The sequence below is a fragment of the Toxotes jaculatrix genome, chromosome 16 (genome assembly GCF_017976425.1).
Source record: "Toxotes jaculatrix isolate fToxJac2 chromosome 16, fToxJac2.pri, whole genome shotgun sequence".
NCBI classification, from domain to species: Eukaryota; Metazoa; Chordata; class Actinopteri; family Toxotidae; genus Toxotes; species Toxotes jaculatrix.
The window spans coordinates 17070858-17090497 of NC_054409.1; the positions used below are offsets into that span (position 1 = coordinate 17070858).

At 39.0% G+C, this 19640-nt stretch overlaps 1 protein-coding gene across 9 annotated transcripts in view; it reads left to right on the top strand.

The window, feature by feature from the left end:
• znf618 (zinc finger protein 618) overlaps positions 1-17121 on the top strand; it is a 30873-nt gene extending 13752 nt beyond the window's left edge. For 5 of the 9 annotated variants that reach the window (XM_041058691.1, XM_041058695.1, XM_041058690.1 and 2 more), the window contains 11 exons: positions 4507-4596; positions 5400-5480; positions 6011-6100; positions 6497-6586; positions 6834-6923; positions 8937-9014; positions 10643-10687; positions 11422-11499; positions 12485-12643; positions 13139-14238; positions 14590-17121. In XM_041058691.1, coding sequence (XP_040914625.1) covers positions 4507-4596; positions 5400-5480; positions 6011-6100; positions 6497-6586; positions 6834-6923; positions 8937-9014; positions 10643-10687; positions 11422-11499; positions 12485-12643; positions 13139-14238; positions 14590-15138 — 2450 coding nt within the window. In that variant the 3' untranslated portion in view covers positions 15139-17121. The remainder of the gene's footprint in view (positions 1-4506; positions 4597-5399; positions 5481-6010; positions 6101-6496; positions 6587-6833; positions 6924-8936; positions 9015-10642; positions 10688-11421; positions 11500-12484; positions 12644-13138; positions 14239-14589) is intronic. The other 4 variants (XM_041058694.1, XM_041058697.1, XM_041058696.1 and 1 more) reach the window with 2 other exon arrangements.
• The last annotated feature ends 2519 nt before the right edge of the window (positions 17122-19640 follow it).

A 19640-nucleotide genomic window follows, 5' to 3' on the forward strand; every position in this document is an offset into this window, starting at 1 on the left:
TCTCTGGAAAGTTCTGCAGAATTTTTATTATTCTTGCTCAGCTGTTTTGCTCATGTAGACCTAAAAAATATAGATGTGTTTATGTTTTGGTCCTTTTGCCTTTGCCAAGGAAGATAAATCCTTGGTCCGCAGTTTTATAACTTGGAAACATGTTTGTAATTTAGCAGACAGGGAGCAGTTTACGCCCTTTAATATTCACAGAAACAACTGTGTTGCTCACTTGTTGAACTTAGAAGAAATTTAGATTCCCAGAGTAAATTCTGAGTAAATTCAGGTTAAAAACTCTTGTTAATGTTTTGTAAATTCAAATTTTAAACTGCTGGGCACTGTAGATTTCTTCTACTTAAATGAAAAAACAATTCTCACACAAAATGTGCACTGGAAGTTTCACGTTTCCACGTCACATTTGTTGCATGTTGGACCATGATTGGCTTCCAGGCTAGTTGTGATGTGACAAAATCCTGCTGGTATGTACACATTAAACTGAGGCTTGAGGTGAGCGCAGAGAACATTTCCCCCCTCAGCAGATGTAAGTAAAAACAAACTCTGCACATACGCCATTCTGCACAGTGAAGGTCAAACGTCCGACTGCAGTAACAATAAGCAAAACACATTTTTGAGTGGAGGGGGGCTTTGCGCTGAGCCAATTTGAGCCTGCGCCCTCACAGCCAAAACAGTGACACAAAGGAACCTCATTGCCTGACAACACCAGTTCCTCTAATTCAACACAGGCAATCCTGAAACTACCTATGAAAATAAATGGCGGTTGCAGGTATGGGGACGTTGCTCCTTTTAATGGCATTGTATATCATCTGCCAGCGCCTGTATTTATCAGGTATCTTAACATCACTCCCAGGAATCACAGCGCAAGTTTGATTAGAACTAAAAATACTCTTACCTCAGAGTAGTACTTGAGTTATTTATAAAGCTTCCTACACGCCCTCTCAGCAATCATTACGTGAATGTGCACATCGCTTAAAGGCAACAGTATCAACATGGCAGAGAGAAAAGAAAGAGCAATCATCCTCATGCAGACGGAACAACTGTATTTTTTTTATGCTGTATGAGGAATACAAACCCAGTGTAACCAAAAGGTCTGTGACAGTGTTAATAAGTAGGCCAGATAGGCTGCTTTGCAAAAGAAAATGCTGATAGATTAAATTCTCAAGAGGGTGGAGTATGCTGGAAAGCATTTTTTATTAGATGTCACATATCTGGACCTTATACTTGATAATGACTGGCATGCCAATTTGTATGTGTATTTTTAACTATAAGTTGCCTCTATGAGAAGTCCAAGTGGCCCCAAAAGAACATAGCAGCAAGTAAAGATAAAACAAACTTAGGCAAATCATAACCTGTTTTTGCAGCAATTCATTTTATATATGCATGCATACATATGTCACCAGTTATTCCCTTAAGAAAAAACACATCAGTGTGTAAAAGTAGTTCAAAGCTCAGGTTGAGGGCAACACAGTAATGATATGGAGTTATAATAATCGAGCCCACACGAGACCAGGCTTGTCCGATTGGCTTGGCTACCATAATGCCCTATTGCTGTTCATGACAAGCCTGTATTTTAAAACCAACTGAGGAAATTTAAGCCAAGTCAGCTGATAACAAGCGTGGCGTTCCCAGTTAGTATGGTTTGTAAAATATCCTGCATTGAAGGATTGCAGGTATAGAAGAAGTTTGGCTGTAGTGTTGTGGAGGAGTGCTTCGAGTTGAAGAGAGTATTTTGGGAGCGCGGCTAGAACAAGCCTTCCGTAGTTCTGACGAAGTGGGCGTTCAGACCAAAAACAGCTCTATGATAAAAAAAGATGCAAGGGGGCGGTGGGGGTGTTTTGCTTCAGGTACTGGTGAGACCAGGAAGTCTAGTTTGACTAATCATCAGACGCCAAAACACTCCATAGAGGTTTACATTAGTTACACAAAGAGATACGATTATACAGCTCTCGAAAGTTATCACACTGACAACAGTTTTATCTTTGTCATACTGATTGCCAGGGAGCAGAAGAAATACGGTGCTCACGTTACAAAGTAATCTACCCTAGAAATATGTGCTAGCATATATTTGTTTGGCCATTGCATTGCAACATAAGCATCACATGAGAGATAATTATGAAGCTTCTTACTTGCACTCAGCCATTTTACACCACTGTCAAAAACTCCATTTGCAGACATAACCCTGTCATGTTGATTGTGAAATGAGATGCTGCATTGGCAGACAGTGTACAACCTAAATTTGAAAATGAAAATGCAAACTGTGCTTTCACATCTGAATGTGAAATATGTCTTGGTTTTAGTGCCTATCATATAAAAATTAAATGGAAATGCCAGTTTCCATTTTCATTTGAATAGTGGCAGGATTGTTTTCTAAAATCTGTCATATTCATCCATCAAGACCAGTGGGCAGGATTCAACATCTGGTTGGATGAATTATGATAGAAATGCACCAATCAAAGGACACTGAAAGTTGTCATGACTGTGTAATAGCCAGCGTACAGAAACATCCAAGCGAAGAGACCTGCAAGTCTGACCTGCAAGGATCATACATCCATAACCATCCAAATGTTGTTACTGTGTTTTCGATTTACTCTGAATATCTCCTTACCTGTCCTTGGAGCAGTAACGTTATGTATAGTGTAACTTTAATTACACTGACAAATACCAGGAACCTGCTAATTTGTGGAAGCTCATTTTAATTGTGTTGATTGCTGGAGAAATTATAGAATGTGGATGGTATTGAACCCTTGAGGTGTTATAAATGCAATTACAGTAGGGCACCTTAATTGTCACTTTTGTAGCTGTATTTCCTTGTTGCCAATTAAGCATAAATTGCATGAACCCTTTTGCTGTGAAGTGAAGAAAGTGGTTTTTTAAGTCATCACATTTTTAGCTGTGTCTGTCATTTGCTGTGTCTCCATGATGTTATGAATACATTTTGGCAGTGGTTATCTTATGACTTAAATTATCGCCAGACATTTTTCAGACTTAAAAATGATCAGTCCAGAGTAGAATAGTTTCTTTTCTGCTGTAGAATATTTTGCACAGTATTTAAATACAACTTTGAAATACCTCAGGAACTCAAGAGTGCAGCTGATTGAAATAACAGAGTCAGAATGAACTGCAGAAAACATTTAGAAGCTGTTGCTCTGCTGTTAAATGATAAAACATTTGTCACCTGGGTGTGTGAGATGAGGGGCTTTCAGCTGGGGCAACATCAGTCAGACCCATTATTATGGAGAGAAGACTACCCTCTGTCACTGGACTGGACAGAGGAGCTTAGAAATTGATTTTGTCTTACAGTTGCTCTGTGCTGTTTATGCAACAGATTGCCCTCAGACAGGATTTCACTGTGGTGTGCCAACAGCACTTCAGGTGTTCTTAATTGTCAACAGCCACCTGGCTGCACAATGCATTCCACTGCAACAAAATCAGCAAGAGCAGAATAAGTCATCATCTACATCCCTTATATCCTTTCACTCTCACATAGCCTGCAACAGACTTGGTAAGAATTGGCTGTGGAAATGAATAAATGTTTAAACATGTAAACAGGAATCAGTATTAATGCGCATTCAAAGATTTATGTTTGAATGATTTGGGTGGTGACAACATTTCACTTCAATGTTCCAGTTAAAATCGTCCAGTTTGAATGATGTGGTAACAGTATGTACAGTCTGACAGACTCCAAATGAAAATGCCGACAATATGCTATTTCATTCTTAAGAACTCTATATTATATTGAATTTGGATAAATATAGAATTAATTATATCATAAATTAAAGATGGACTTGACCTGATTTTTTTTTGTTTGTTTTGCACACACATATTTTTTTAAAGCTTTGTTTATATGCAGATATTACAAAATAAAATAATCTAATCATTATTAACTTCTCTTTCACTTTTTCCCTCAGGGATTCATCTGCCTGTTGGTCTTGTTTATCTAATCTCATTTAGCCTCCCTCTCTCTCTCTGCCTGTCCTAATGCAATCAAATCTTATTGTGTATTTTAAACTCATTTGTTTGTTCATCTATCTACCTTTCAAATACAGTATGACTAACAACAAAACTCTGCTCTCTCTGCCCCTGCTTACAGTATATGGCACCATGAAATACTTTTCTGCAAATGTGTGAAAAGTAATTGGAACACCTTGGAGTACGAGGTGCTCTACTGCTTCTCTGGACTTCTTAAGTTGCTGTGTGTTGGGGTTCAGTCGGTAACAGTGTATACGCTGTAATATCCATGGTTCAGTTTAAGCCGCATCACCTACCTGCCCTCTCCCATCTCTCCTGCTATATGTACTATAAAGTGTGCAACAAAGAAAAGTTTTTGTTCTTGTTTTATTATTATTAGGTTGTTATCTACCCCTGGAGTTTGCGATTCATTCATCCACAATGTACTGCTTGTCATTGCTAGTAATATCCACTGTCTTCCTGCCTGTGTGTGCTTGTCATGTATATAAATGGTGCCTGTGTGTCTCTCTCTCTCTATCTCTTAATCTGCAGGTAGCTTCCGTTACTCCTGTGACATCTGTGGCAAGAAGTATAAATACTACAGCTGCTTTCAGGAGCACCGTGACCTGCATGCAGTTGATGGTAACAAGAAGTTTTTGCTTGACATTTTTTTTCTTTGAAACTCCAAGGCTTGAATTTGAAAGCCATTCATAAGGGAACTTTCCATTTCACACTGTCCTCTGGCTGCAGAGCCTGAGCAGCCTGGTAAAGAGGAGTAGATCAGAAAAATGTGGGGCATTTTTGCTAAAAACTAGAAAATACACTATCAAGTGAGAAGTAATAGCCTGCTGCTAATAATAGTCTGTCTCAGGTGAAGTGTAATTTGGGCAGGTTAGTTCTTCACTGGAGGTAAATAAAGTGCTATGTTTTAAGAATTTATGGTATGGAGAAGGTAGAGAAGGTCTAAATTTGTAGGTAAACAATAGGATGCCCTTGCCACTCTCCACTGTAAGCAGAAAAGAAACAAAGAGATGTTAATACCAATGTATACCTTTCTCTAATCAAGCTTTCTTGATTAGAGAAAGTGTTATGGGTTATTTTCTTGAAATGAATGTGCTGTTAAATTAATGCTTTGCACACAAAGGAAACTGTTGCTTGTGATATTTTACTTTTTTCAGTTGTAACCTCAGTGCTTATTATTTGATTACATTTAAATCCACCCTGAAAATAAAGAATAAGTAAAGTGCAGCAAAGCTTGTGCCCATGACCAAAATTACATTTGACAATGTAACACTATGAAAATTGAACAGTCAGGAGGTCAGTATGTGTGAATTATGACAGTGGGAACAAAATGTTATATAAACATGAGCTCAATTTATGCAAGACAAGCCTAAGCATTCAGTGAGGAAATAACTGTCCTTTCTTTTCTTCCCTCTCTCTCTCAGATCCTTATGAACAGGTAGTGTTACCTGTGGATGGCCTTAAAGAGGAGGAACCAGTTGAACCCTATCAGAAAATTGGACCAAGTAAGACTGTTTGATGTAATCTTTGCTTTAAAGTTAGTTCAATTTCTTTTATATAAAATGTCTTTAAATGGTCATTGGAAACTTAAAGAGAAAAGAGAGATGCGATAGTAGATCAAGATTACAAAACTCACTGTAAATACAGAGGCTTCGGAAGGAATTTGCAGCTGTTGTTTTGTATTTAGTGTAATCAAAACCTGCAGAAGAAACCTATTCAGTTGGGATTATTTGTCACTGTAAACTAATGTTTCAGAGTTATTTGATATCATTTGGTTTATGTCATATTTTGTTGACGATTAAGAAGACAAAAGCAGAAATCTGTGTTAAAACATATTTGTGTGCTTTGGCATTGAAACTCCCGTTCCACCTTGACAGTCCAGCTGAGTCCCGTTGAGTGTACTGGACACAGTTTGTAATGAAAGCTTACCTTAAGTCAAGCAGATGATCCATGTTAGAAAAATAACAGTAAGCATATGAGTTAACTCCACACTGGAAAGGTTTCAGAACATGAGTCCAAAAGTCCTCCTTCGCAGGGGAAAAAGCACTCGCCCACCTCCGCAGAGACCGTGGGTTCAACCGACGGCAGCGGGTGTCCCTTCAAACACAATTGGCAGTGTTCGCAGGTGGGAAGCCTGCACTTGTCACAGCACTAATGACTCCTACTGATTGGGGGGATAGAGTGAACCTCCACGCACTATACAGGGAGACCCCTGTGTTTTTATCTTCTTTAAATATGAGGTATTGCTAAATGTAAACTTTACGATGGGACTTTTCAGCCCAGGAAAAGATACAGTCAGAATCACCAACTCCTTCCTCTTCTCCACTCTATAAGAACCTCTTGTTTTCTGATTCTCCTTCGTGACACAAGGCATGATTAACAAAATAATTCTGTCACTTTTTTTTAAATCAAACAAAACTAATCCAACAAATTGGATCTTAATTGATATGACACAGGTTTAAATCACCAACATGGATTTTGAGGAAAACAAAGGTTTGTTTTTGTGTTTTCTTGTCTCCAGAAACTGGGAGCTATATTTGTGAGTTCTGTGGGAAGCAGTACAAGTACTTCAACCCATACCAGGAGCATGTTGCTCTTCACACTCCGATGGGTGAGCCCATTAGTTACTGCTTAAAGCAGAGAGTCCTTATATTGGTCTGTTTGTACATGTACAACCTCTTATAAATATACAGTATGTTACGGAGGAACTGCTAATATGTCGAATGTTGTTTTTAAATGTTTACAATGTTAGTCTTAAATCTTTTTGAGGAAAAACATCAGTGGTGTCAAATTTTATGTCACTGATCTAAGTTGGATTATTGAACTACAACTAACTCTGAGAATCTTTCCTGATGTAGGCTCCTTTGATATAAAGGCATCACGGGTACAGGACTGTGGTAGTATGGATATGAGTAAGTTTGGCCACAGCCAGACTGGTAAAATGAAAAGTAAGCATTATTTGTTTCTCTTACATTTTTCAGTAGTTTTGTTGATTGATTGTGCTAAGCAAAGTTTAAAGTTAACTTGTACTCTCCACACACACACACACAGGATGGTAACTAATTGAAATGTGATCATTAAACCTTGGTAGATAGTGGTTATAGCCTTAGAGCAGTACGTTTTTATTTCCTGTTTTTTTTTTTGTATTTACAGATCATATACATAATATTTGCTACTGGTGATGTAGAACTTGATTGCTTTGTAATTGTCTCTGGGGGTTGACATGTCAAATTGAAATACTGTTGGACATAGACACTGACAAAATGGTAAAACAACTTTCAGGTGAGCTGGTATGAAATTTCTCACCCAGGACCTCCCAGGTCATGTCATGGATTTTTTATGTGAAATCTTCTATTAAATTCATGACACCTTGCAAAATATGCTATAGCTCTACTCCAAATACCTTTTGCCTTATTAATTATTTAGCTTTTTTCCAAAAATTATGAAATGATGGAGTAATATAACATATTAAATTAAATCTTTTGATATATCGGCAATGAATATTAACACTATCCCATAAAAAGTTTCATGGTAATAAAAAATCCTTCTTGGGAAAATATACAGTCAAAATATCTTAAAATGTGGGTTTTTCAGCTCAGAAGCTGCATTCAGCAACATCTGTGGCACTCAGTTTTTTATGCAGGACCAAATTTGGTTGCAGGAAAGTGAAACCTAGTGGAGATCCTAATTTTTGAAAATGAAAGAGTCTTCGTTGGGGAAATCCAGACCAGCGAACAGTAAGCGATTGGTGAGGCTTAGAATACTCATACAAAGAATTGTAAAATGATGAAATTTAGCTCCCAAGGCCAAACTTAAAAAAAAAAAAACATCATCACTAAAAATGTATTTGGAGTAGAGGCATAGGATTTTGCAAGATCCCACAAATTTAATAAAAGTTTTTACATTCTTTTTTTTTTTTTTGAGGAGATCCATGACATGAAATGGGAAAAGTTCTGAATTCTGGGTGAGTTGGCATGGAATGACCCCTTAGAGAACGTGACCAGAAACGAAACACTTTAAATTGGCATTGTGACTCTTGCTGCCTGCATGACCACACAAGTGCAGTCATTTTACCATGATATTGGCATAGCTGCGTTTGAGGGCAGAGACCATCACAATAATATCACAGTCCTGCTGTGAGGGCGCATTGGAAATGGGCACAAACACACCACACTATGGCTGAAGTCTGTTACACTGAGCCAGTGGAAAAAGGATATAAGAGAACCTTGATTCTTGGATGTAATGTTCTGGGTCATCTTGCCCTTGCTACTGTATTTGCTGCAGGAAACTATTAACCTTTCGTGAATGGTTATTTGCACAACTTAAGTGATGATACATGGAAAAAGTTTTTTTTCCTTGTTAAGATTGATTTTTTTTGTATCGCCTCGAGCACCTAACCACATTAAAATTGTGTTTAAAAACATTACAGTTAAATTTAATGTAGACTGCACAGATTCCTCAGCTATTTCTAGTCAGACTAAAGATCTGAACATATTAAATACAGTCTATTGTCAATAATGTAGGCAATTTTAGATAACTCCATTCCATTGCTCCACGAAAACATTCTTTCCAGCTATCATAAATCATTGATTTTTCTCCCAATTGGTTCTGTATTTTGTGGTACATGAACCCCCCCCCCCAATCTTTCTGCTAAGAAGCACTCTGCCATAAAGAACTATTTAAAGCACGGCACACACTCACATCTTAGAAGTGGGTCAAAAAGATGGAATGAAGAAGAGGAATTAAACCCATATTTAAATGTAATATGAACATTCGGATCCTTTGTCAAGGCTGTTAGTGTGATTGATTTGCATGCTAAACTAAAATTAGGTGTGAATTGCATGTCATTGACTTGTCTCCATCTTAACTGTTGTGTAGTTAATAGCTTGAATTAAAAATATTATCCACAGTTTTTAGCACGGCCATGTCAGTCATTGTTTTTCCTGTGCTTTCACCAACAGACAGTCCATTCAGGCGAAAACTGGAGAGTGCGATTCAGTCTAGTCTGGTTGACACAAACAGCTCGCAGAATTCAAGCGGTGAGCACTGAGTCACTTATTGTGCGCGGATGTGTGCCTGTTTGTGTGGAAATGTATCATTTCTGCTCCAACGGTGAAACGCATTTTCAGTTCTGCTACAAAGCAGGTACATGTAAATGTCGGTTTAGATAGAAAGAGTATTTTTGCAGACAGTGTTTTGCAGCTGATGCCCTGGCTGAAAATTGAGATGGAGGGGAGTAGAGGATGTAAAGAGGTTTGTATGACCTACCTTGCATCAGTTGTTACTATATAAAACTCAAGTCCAAGTGCTCTATTATCATTATTATTGTACGCCACACTTAGACCATGACAGCGGAGGCCTTGTTGAATATAATGTTGGATCACCTCTGGCTCCTGACAACAGCTGCCACTCCCATAGAGTCTTGTAGTTACATACCCTGAAAACATATTATTTAATTGGCTTCTTTCTATGAGAAGTGTTGTTGTACACGAACGCAGCATTTTCGATAGAGCTTTCTGTTGGAAAAAGGTGACATCACATGTTGTCAGCAATATTAGAATCAGAATCTGATGAGTTAGTTGCTTTGTTAAACTCTTAGAAAAAACCAAAAACCTCAGGATGTTTATTTTTTCAGACTTTAATTGCTTATTTGATCATGAACATTTCATGTTATAGAGGGTATTTAAGATTTAAGGCTTGAGGAATTGATTTGAAACCCTGTTTTGCGGGACTTTAAGTTCAAACTGACATTAGTGCTTCACTTAACTGCTTAAATTTGCTCCTTCTTATGGATGCCTTTTCCACCTTCTGTGGTTTTCCATGGACGGCACAGGTACTGTGAATCTGCTGTTACATCCTGTGCAGGCAAATGTGCGAAATTGGTTGTCATACTCCACAGGTGTTTGGTGGTTACTTGGTACTTGTTACATCCACCGTACTTTGGTTCTAAAGCTGACTTCCCACCTAGCAAGCATTTTCCTTTGGGGAAAAAACACCCAAAAAGAAACAGGGAACTCTACAGTCTTGATGAGGTTAAAACCAGCCCTTGTGGCAATAACAGATGCAGACTTTTTCAATGTAACTTTTATCAAATCTTTTTCTAAGCATTTTTAGCTTGTTCTCAGTAAATGTGGAATTGCTCTGGCATGCTCCTGTTTGTGAAGTGGCATATATAGAATAAAAGAGGGAAGTCCACTTCTCGTTTATGGCTGTGGTTCTAATGTTCTGATCATTGTTATTACAGTGCCTGTGATGACTTGCAAGGATTTATTTTATTTTATTTTTTCAATGGGCAGATAATTCTCTGTCTTCTTTGCACCTACGTATCTGTCTGCTTGGGGCTTAGGAATATTGTTGTTTGTTTGCTTGGTGCTGAAATCAATCAATATGTCCCTGCAATAGACGCTCTGTTTAAATTGATTATATACAGTTAACACCACCATCAGTCTCTGATCAAAATTTCTGAGGTCTCATTATGTTCTGCACCAAGTCACGGAAATATAGAGTAAATGCTCCTTGATTGTAAATCATGCTTGCACAAATAAGAAATATTAAAAATTAACAGTAAACATATTAGGCACTAACTGAATGCGCAAGGGAAAAGAGCAATAGAGAATGGCTCACTGTGTCTGTCGTCTTAACTCCCTCCCTATCCTCTTGTCCACAGGAACTCCGAGCCCTCTGGTGGCCAGCTCCTTCTCTACAACTCAGAGTAAGTGCAGCCCCACCTTCCTGCTCAAAAACAAAATATATGCATGCAGCACTCCGTCTCATTTCACCTTTTTTTTTCTGGTGCGCTTCATTTTTTCTTAATCTGTCATTGTTTGGTGCAAATAGTTTCTCAGTAATCCACCGTGATTATACAGATTTTCTGCATTTAGCTTCGTTATCACCAGGGATTGTCTGAACAGAATGATTAACATTAGTCCTATTGTACATCTGCATTGTGTTCAGATATAGCTGTGTCTTTCAATGACTGACAACTAAGCATTTGCTGACTCATGCTGTTACAAGGTTGGACAAAGATTGATGGAAGGGCTGTTAGAAGTGTTAAAATGATGTTTTAAAGATGTAAACATTTTTTCATGTATTAGACAGGATCCAGTAGAAATAGAAAGGAAATGAGGGGATTTTTTTCAGGGGGGCTTGGACCAGAAGTCTTGGGCCAAATTCAAACATTGGACTTCAAATGCAAAATTGTGCATAAAACCTTTACAAATTACAACAAAATTTTCAGAAGTGCTTCTGCAAATTCAGCCACTTTAGGCTGCAAAAAGCACAAACGCAACCTCGTCTTGGTGGGACAGACTTTCAGAGCTGCTGCATTTGACAGAGCTCCAGCATAGATCAGGTATAACAGAGGCTATCAGGTGGACAGTTGTGCAGTATTTTCATTTTTGCCTCCAACAAAGAGTCAACACTCTTCTGGGCCTTGTGATTTTTTAGAACCCTACACTTGTGGTGCCTGTGGCATCCAGTTCCAGTTCTACAACAACCTGCTGGAGCACATGCAGTCCCACGCTGGTGAGTCCACCACTACAATGCATGTTAAGCTCGACAGGGAAACAAATACAGAATGTGAGCACACCCTCAGTGGCTGCAATGCATGTGAAAGTCTGTATGGTTACACATAAACCTTTTAATGTTTATTGAGGCTTAGGCTTAGAATTGTTGTACACAACACAACATTTGTATAGAGTTCCAAGGAACATTGTTGTAATGAGGGTTGTTGCAGATCTGGATCTGAGGCTGCTGGATACAGTTTTTGTTTCATTGCAAAAGCTTTAACGCATCATGCATGTCACACTTTAAATACATACAACAGACGGTTTGTCTACTGATTATCTTTTAATTAATTATCAATTAATAAAACAATTATTTTATAAAATGTCTGAAATAAAGGCCACGTCCAGTGTAAAGCAAACACAGCTGAAAGTCATGACAAATTAATTTTACAATGGTATCCCAACAAACATAGCAAGCAAATCCCTATATTTAAGCAAGTTGGTATTTTTGCTTGATGATAACATAAGTGTAGTTTGTTTGCCTTCATACATGAATCATGTTGCCCTACAAGCAGTTAGAAGTATACAGTTATCATGTGGACAGTCTTAAAATGCTGCCCAAGCCTCACATGTGAAAACAAAATATATTTTACTCTAGTTGACCTCATATGATGAATATTTGCTGTTTGGCATTGCGCTTATGTTTTTGCTTTTCAAGTTATTGCTGTGAGACTGACTTCTTTTAATAACATATTCCATGTAAGATTTGTTGCTGATCTTAGTTGAAAATTGACTGAGAAAACAATCCAGTTGAAAGACATGGAGAGGCCAAGTAATGTATTTTTGGCTTTTCTTTTGCTGACTGTTGTTTTGTCTGTTTAATTTTGTGTCATGATTTATTCTTTACATTGTTCTTCACTAGAAACACTTGACACACACTTTCTCCATTCAATTTGTACAATGTTGTCGCCTCTGCCTGATCTTTCATCTCTGTATCTCCTCAGCTGACAATGAGAACCACACCAAAGGGGACTCTCCCAAAACCTCCTCAGCCTCGGGTCCTCAGGAGCAGCTGTGGCGAGGTTCTCAGGCTCAGGCCCATTCCTCAGTTAAACTACAAATCCAGCCTCAAAGTATCTCCCAGAGAAACCACACACTCAGCCGTAAGTATTACCATCAACTTCAGTCAGACTCTTATTGTATACATGGAGAAATGAACAGGTTTGTACAACCCTTCACTCTTTGAACCCTTTGCTGTTGTTTTTTTACGTGGCTTGGTGATTTCGATGGACATTTGTTGTGCACCATACCTCTCTATATCTCTGAATTTCCTGTCTGTGTATTTAAGGTTTCAGTCAAATAAATGCAAAACAAAAATACTGAATTATTATATTTCTCTGACACAATATATTATTTTATTTTACACTACAGCTGTGAGGAAAACTTCTGTCTCAAGTGAATATATTTCAAAACATGTTAAGTATAAATTTTGAAGTTTGACGTGAATCTGGTCTGTAAAACAAAGTCAGGTTTGTTCCCATGTTAATACCACGTATTTATCATTCTCTGTGATTGTGAGTTTCGAACATTAACACTAATTATCTATCTTATGTTTTGCTCTGCCTTCTTATCCATCCATCTGCTGTTTGTGCTGTCAGAAAATAATGGACTACCTGAGAAGGAGCGACAGCAGGTGGCTGAGCGCCTCTTACGGGTAATGTGTTCAGATCTGAGCATGCTAAATGTGCTTAACAGCAAGGACTTCCTGAAGTTGGCACAGACCCTAGTGGATACGGGTGCTCGTCATGGTGCCTACTCCACCCGTGATGCTCTTGGCAACATGAGTGCCTTGGCACTGCGCCAGCTGCCCCGCATGTACAACCAAGTCAAAGTCAAGGTCACGTGTGCTCTAGGCTCCAATGCTTCACTTGGCATCGCTGTCACCTGCCACTCCCAGACATCTGGACCAGATGCTTGCTATGTTCTCACAGCTTACCAGGTGGAGGGGTCGAGACTGAAGCGCTATGTGCTCGGCGTGAGGGAGGCTGAGCTGAGGGAAGGGCCTGAGCAGGTTCACCACTGGGTGCAGAATGTGCTGTCTGAGTTTGTGATGTCAGACATTCGCACTGTGTATGTCTCAGAGCCCAGGGTGTGGTCAGCAGGATTTGCTGGATCACCATTAGGTGGCGGTGGCCGGGGTAGGATATGCTTGCGGTGCGCGGGGTGTTCACTCGGCGCGGTTGTCCAGGCTGTTCTTGGGAAGCGCAGTCTCCAGGCTCGAGGTCTTCATGAGCTGGCCGAGCTTCTCTCAACGTGCAGAGATATTGCCTCCTCCACCACACTGGCATTTCGTGAGGAACAGAGCACCAACACATCCACAAGCACAACTGATGAAAGTACACAGAACAGCCCTGCACAGTGCCCCACTCCTCCCTGCTGGGATCGCATGGCTGAAGCTCTTCTGCAGGTTCATGCCCACTTTGAACAGATTTGTGAAGCTTATGGACGCAGTAAGGCCACGGCTCCTGTGCTCCAAGGTCTCAACAAGCATCTGCTCAGCACGCTGGCTTGTCTGTTGGCACCTCTGCGCCTGGCAGCTCTGGAGCTGAGCAGCCAGAGGAGACCAACCTTACAGCAGGTGCTGCCCGTCTACCTACGCCTGGAGAAGTTTTTCACATCCAAAGCAGGAGAAGCTGGTACTGGCACAGCTAGCAAACTCTGCCACTACTTCCTAGAAGCACTTAAGGAAAATTTCAAGGTACTGAACTGATAATGCTTCCATTGCTTTCAAGTTTATTAAATTACTTTTTGCTGTAAAAGTGAAATTCTGTAAGGAGTAGGACTTGATTTTTTAGAAGTTTACTAGTTCTTTTGCTGATACAATGCCAGAGTTTCAGCACTGTTACCAAAATTATGCTTTCTGCAATACTTCAGTACCTATACACATTATTCTAGAAAAATTCTTTTTTCATTTAACAAAATAAGCTAACGTTCTGATATATGATATACAGTGATAATTGAAAATAAGTAAACAAATCTGACTAGAGAATTGATGCCAGCTTTTGGTACAGTCACTACAGAGTCACTGAATCGTTTCATCTTTCTCCAGGTTGAACGAGCTCACCAGGTAGCCATGGTCCTGGACCCACAGCTCAAGCTGCGTTCAGTGCCGGCCTACCAGCATGAAGACATAATCTCCCGTGCATGCGAAATGGCTGCTGAAACCAGGGATGGAGGTATGACAGGTGGTGGAGGTTCAGGTGGTGAAGAAAGGGACACTGATGGCCCAACAACCCCTAAAATAAGCCGCATAGAGGGAGGTGGGAGCAATGGTGGCACCGCACGGGGGACATCCACATCTTGCACAGTGTCTGGTAATGATGAGAGTCAGAGCCAAGTTAGACAAGAGATTTTTCAATACCTGGCTGAGCCTCTTCTCCAAGGCACACCTGATCTCTTCCAGTATTGGAGTTCAGCAGTGGGGGAGAAGTTCCCCAGGCTTGCTCGTCTGGCACTGTGGCTCCTTGCGGTGCCTGCCGTGGGCATACGCGGTGAGTGTGTGACTGTGTGCGAGCAGAGCCTGGCTATGAAGAGGAGGCAGCAGGTAACCGCTGAAGAAATGAACAAACTCATTTTCCTTCGCTCTAACATGGGCTAGAAGAGAAACCCAACAAACCCTAATCAACCAAACTTTCACCTCCAACAAATGACTCAAGACTATTATTTATATACTGTAGGTTTAGACCAACTGTAAACTTCAATGTGTATGAACATGAAATACTTCTCGAGACAGATATTTACAGGAAAACTCACATTGTATAGGTTGCAAACACCCATAAAACAGCTTATTACATATTTTATATGGAGAAAGGACTGTTGTAAAGTACTGTGGACAAAATGTAGGGGTGGAACGTTAACTCTCAAAAGATTGTTCTGTTTGGTACGCCTCCCTCGGTTTGGGATGCACACGTAAGCAGGATGAGTTTCAGTCTTCTCTTGGCCAGTGATTTGAAATACTCCAGCCTAACTGCTTAAAGGCTACAAGGCTATAATGCTGTTATTCTCACTGGATGGCAACATTTTCAGGTAAAATCAGCTTTCACTGCTTGAAACTACTGTCATAGACCTCTGAAAACAATCAAACTGTCAAAGTTGTCAAAGAAGGACATAGCAGTAAATACTGTAGCATATACAGTATGTTGTAGAAATATCATTTTCATTGGTGTATGACCAAAAAAAAAAAACAAGCGGTGAATCTTCACTGCCATTGTACCTCTGACAATTAAGTGTACTAGGTTTATGATCTACTGTTATGTACCACTGAAAATGATATGTTTCAACATATTCAGCCGTGGGAGATTTCTGAGAGCTAAAACATTACAGCTAATTTGATGGTTGCTTCAGTGGACTCAAAATGTAGCTGCGGATCATTTGCATGCACTGCACTGCATGCATTTTTCATCCAGAAGGGTAAAAAAAAAACAAAAAAACAGCTGATTAAACATTAATTCCAATATGATGCCGTCCTCCTTGTATATGTTAAAAAGAGTGAAGAAATCCAGTGTTTTGTTTTCTTTCTAAAGTGAAAGAGGTAAACAATTCCGAAATGGTCTTATGCTGCTAGATGTGCAAGTCAAACTTATAGACATGCACAAAAGTCAAAATCATAGGTTCACTTGTATAATTTTGAGTTTTTGCTCACGCACAAAGAGGGCAGCATTATATCAGAACCTGTTTGTCGTCAGCTTTTACACTGATATCATCCAGCCTTGCTATACCTAAGCTGGATTTCACCAACAAGGAATTAAGAAACATGCTGAATGAATAAATCTTATGTTATCCTTTAATACTTGATGGAACTCAACTTGCATGTCAGTAAATATAGAACAATAACATCAAGAGGCCATTTTATCTGGCTTGATGATAGTTTCCAGTACTGGTTAATTCAGGAATGCCACATCAGTCAACTCTGTGAAAAGACACACCTACAATTGTGTCTGCTGTCTCAGTTGCATCAATACACCTCGTTTTACATCGAAGACGTTTTGCCTGAGCATTGCCCTCAGATAAACAGCAGTAGTGTTATTAGCCATCAGTTTGGTAAGCTTGTAGGCAAGGATTTCATTCATAAGTGCACAAATCCGTGTGTGCTTGCCCACTGTGTCTCTGTGTGTGTCTCTGTTTGTTTTCAAAGCTCAATTAGAAAACTTTTTCCACAGGAAAGTTATGGTTATTATTTTATTTATTATTCTTTCCTCATTTATCATTCTAATATAAACATTGTCTTCCTTTTGTGAGCTACAGATTTCCATTTTTTTAAGGCAATAAGCTTTATCATAGGGCATAGTTTCCGACTTTCTCTATTAAAAATGACTGTTGTCATGACGCACCTACACTTTATTATTAACAGTAAATTATTTTCTCTTTGTGAAATCAACGGGATTTTCTCAGGAATGAGTGCACCCAAGCAGGCACCGCCACTTTTTCCTCACTGAACCTAAAACACACCAAACTGTGACCTCAATGCCGAGGTATGTACTGAACCGTGACTTTTGTGAAACGTTCCACCCCAAATGCACTTAGTGCCATTTGCAACAAACGAAAAAAAAAAAAAAAAGGATCACTGAGGGTTTATTTCTTTCAGGACAAAACAAATTCTGCCAGTACATTCACTATAGTCAACACATGCATACTAATGAAGTCAAGTTATTTATTTTTTTATGGACTCCAGACTACATTTCCGTGATACCTCCTAAAATGACTTGGATGAATGGAAGTTATACTGTAAAATTTGTTTGTTGCCTCTGGTACTAATCAGTCAAATAGTAGTTTGTCATCTGTGTTTTTGGGCCTTAAGTCTGTTTCATGCGGTCACCTTAACCCCTTCAGTCACAGCCAACATCATGCCTTTATATTGCTGTTCACTGGCCTTTTTTCATCGTCTTTTCTAAAGCTTGTAGTTTTTTCTGTAGACTCCAATGGATTTATGGCTAATGGTTGGAAGCAGCGTCCTCTGGTGGTCAAATGTGGACTTTTTTAAATCGTGGGCAACTGTGGTGTTTGACAAGTGCTTTATTCCAGTGTTCCCAAGTTTTAAAAAGGTTGAACTAATTGAACGTGCATGCTTTTAGAGTCATATCACAGTTCAGGTCGGGAATAATTTTTAACAATAACACACTCAAGCACAACTATACACTTTATAAACATTACTGAAATGACTCAGTAGATTAGAAATCACATTTGGAGGTATTCATAGGGGTTACACCAGAACAGGCAGATATATCCACACTGATGTTGTGATATAAGACACTCATTTGGATTTTGTTAATCATATTTGTGATGCTGTTCAAATATTGCCTTTTGATCCTAAAGGCTGCAGTACATTTTAATGATTTGACCACTCTACATGAATGAACAGGGAACGTCTCCACCTGCTTGGCCAGAGGTAACAGTTTTTTTTTGTTTGTTTGTTTTTGGCAGAAGCTTGATCACTTACTCCTGGTTTAAATGTTAAACACTAATAGTCACACCTTTAGGCTGAAGTACAGTACAAAGTATGGTCACATTACTCTTATGACTTTTCTCTCAGCCTCCCATTCTTTTCAGTTAAAGCCTGTATGGTAGACAAATTGGTTGACAAATTTCCTAAACCTCCAGAGGTCAGAGTTTTCTGTTTTCAACTTTGACCTTGCAGATGTGCACGGTCAGCTGTCGGAAGCACTGATGCACTGTGCTCTGAAATGGAGAAGTCACTGTTCTAACACTGTGTCACCATCTTGTTTTGTACAATATCACGCTGACAGGCTACAAACTGCAGCATCACCGTCATGGACTGTTCCCAGTTTGTAATCGCCCTGATCAGTGTATGTAATGTATCACTCACACTGGAGTCGTGACATTGCATCCTTTTTCGGGGCTGAGTGAAGAACAGTTTTGTTAGAAATAAAGGTAATGTGACTGTAGGTTATAAGGGCACTGGGAGAAGGAAGTCGGTGCACTGCACGTAGGAATTTAAAGGGCATCTGAGTGAACCGTCTAGTGAAAAGCCAAGGACAGATCAGTCTTACTAAAATGAGAATCATTTAATCCACCTAAATACAGTTGTGTGTTTCCATTTACGATAAAAATGTCGACTTTTATTAGAAATGCATATAAGGTCTTAAATTATGTCAGCCAATCAGTGGTGAATGGCTCTACATTGCAAACAGTTCACAACTACACAAGACGTTTTTCAATAGACTGTAGCCCTTCTTACCTCCATTAACAGCTTTGATTTAATATTTTATAAATCTCAGTGTTTTTTTTCATGTCTGTTTTTTTTTAGATTCTCAAAAGGAATTATTATTATGTCTGGGTTCATTTGGTTGTCTAACGTTTTAACACCGTTTTTGTAAGACTTTGGGAGAATGGCTTGATCCAGTGTAACCCAGACATACATAATTTCATTGTGATAATTTTCATTCCTGAAATCAATATGTATACTGCTGTTTTCAAACTGATTTATGTCACACATTTATATTTTGGTAGAAAAAAAAAAGAAAATTGCTGTAAATTGTATTTTAAATTTAATTTTTTAAGTACCAATCCAATGTTTTACCTCAGTACTCAGAAGGTAATGTTGTGATTTAGTGATTGGAAATCAGTTGCTCTTACAAAAATTAGCTTTGGTCAAAGAAATAGTCGAAATACTGTATATTGGTTTGCATTGGTTTGCAGTTTTAGCAGTGATCCTCAATTGAAGTGACGAAGAGATTTTTCTTACAGTTTTTAAATAAGTATTTTAAATAGGATATGCTCTGGGACAAAATGCCATTGTTGACATAATGATGTCAACTTAATTTTACCTAGAAATAACATTCTTTTTGTTGATTAAATGAGAATTATATCTAAGATATGCATGCTTTTAATAAGAATACTGATATATAAAGTTATAAGCCAGTGTTTCTCATCAAATGGAAGTGAATCATGTTGGCTCAGAGTAGCGTTACCTTAAGACACTCATCAAGAGTTAGATAAACAACCCCGGACTGAATTTTAACCTTTCAAGGTGGGAGTAGCGATGCTGATCATGGGTTGGTGTTTATGGGCTGACATCATCCATTTTCAGAGGATGTATTATGTAAATACAAGAGAACTGCTGTTTTTATGCCACAAGGGGGC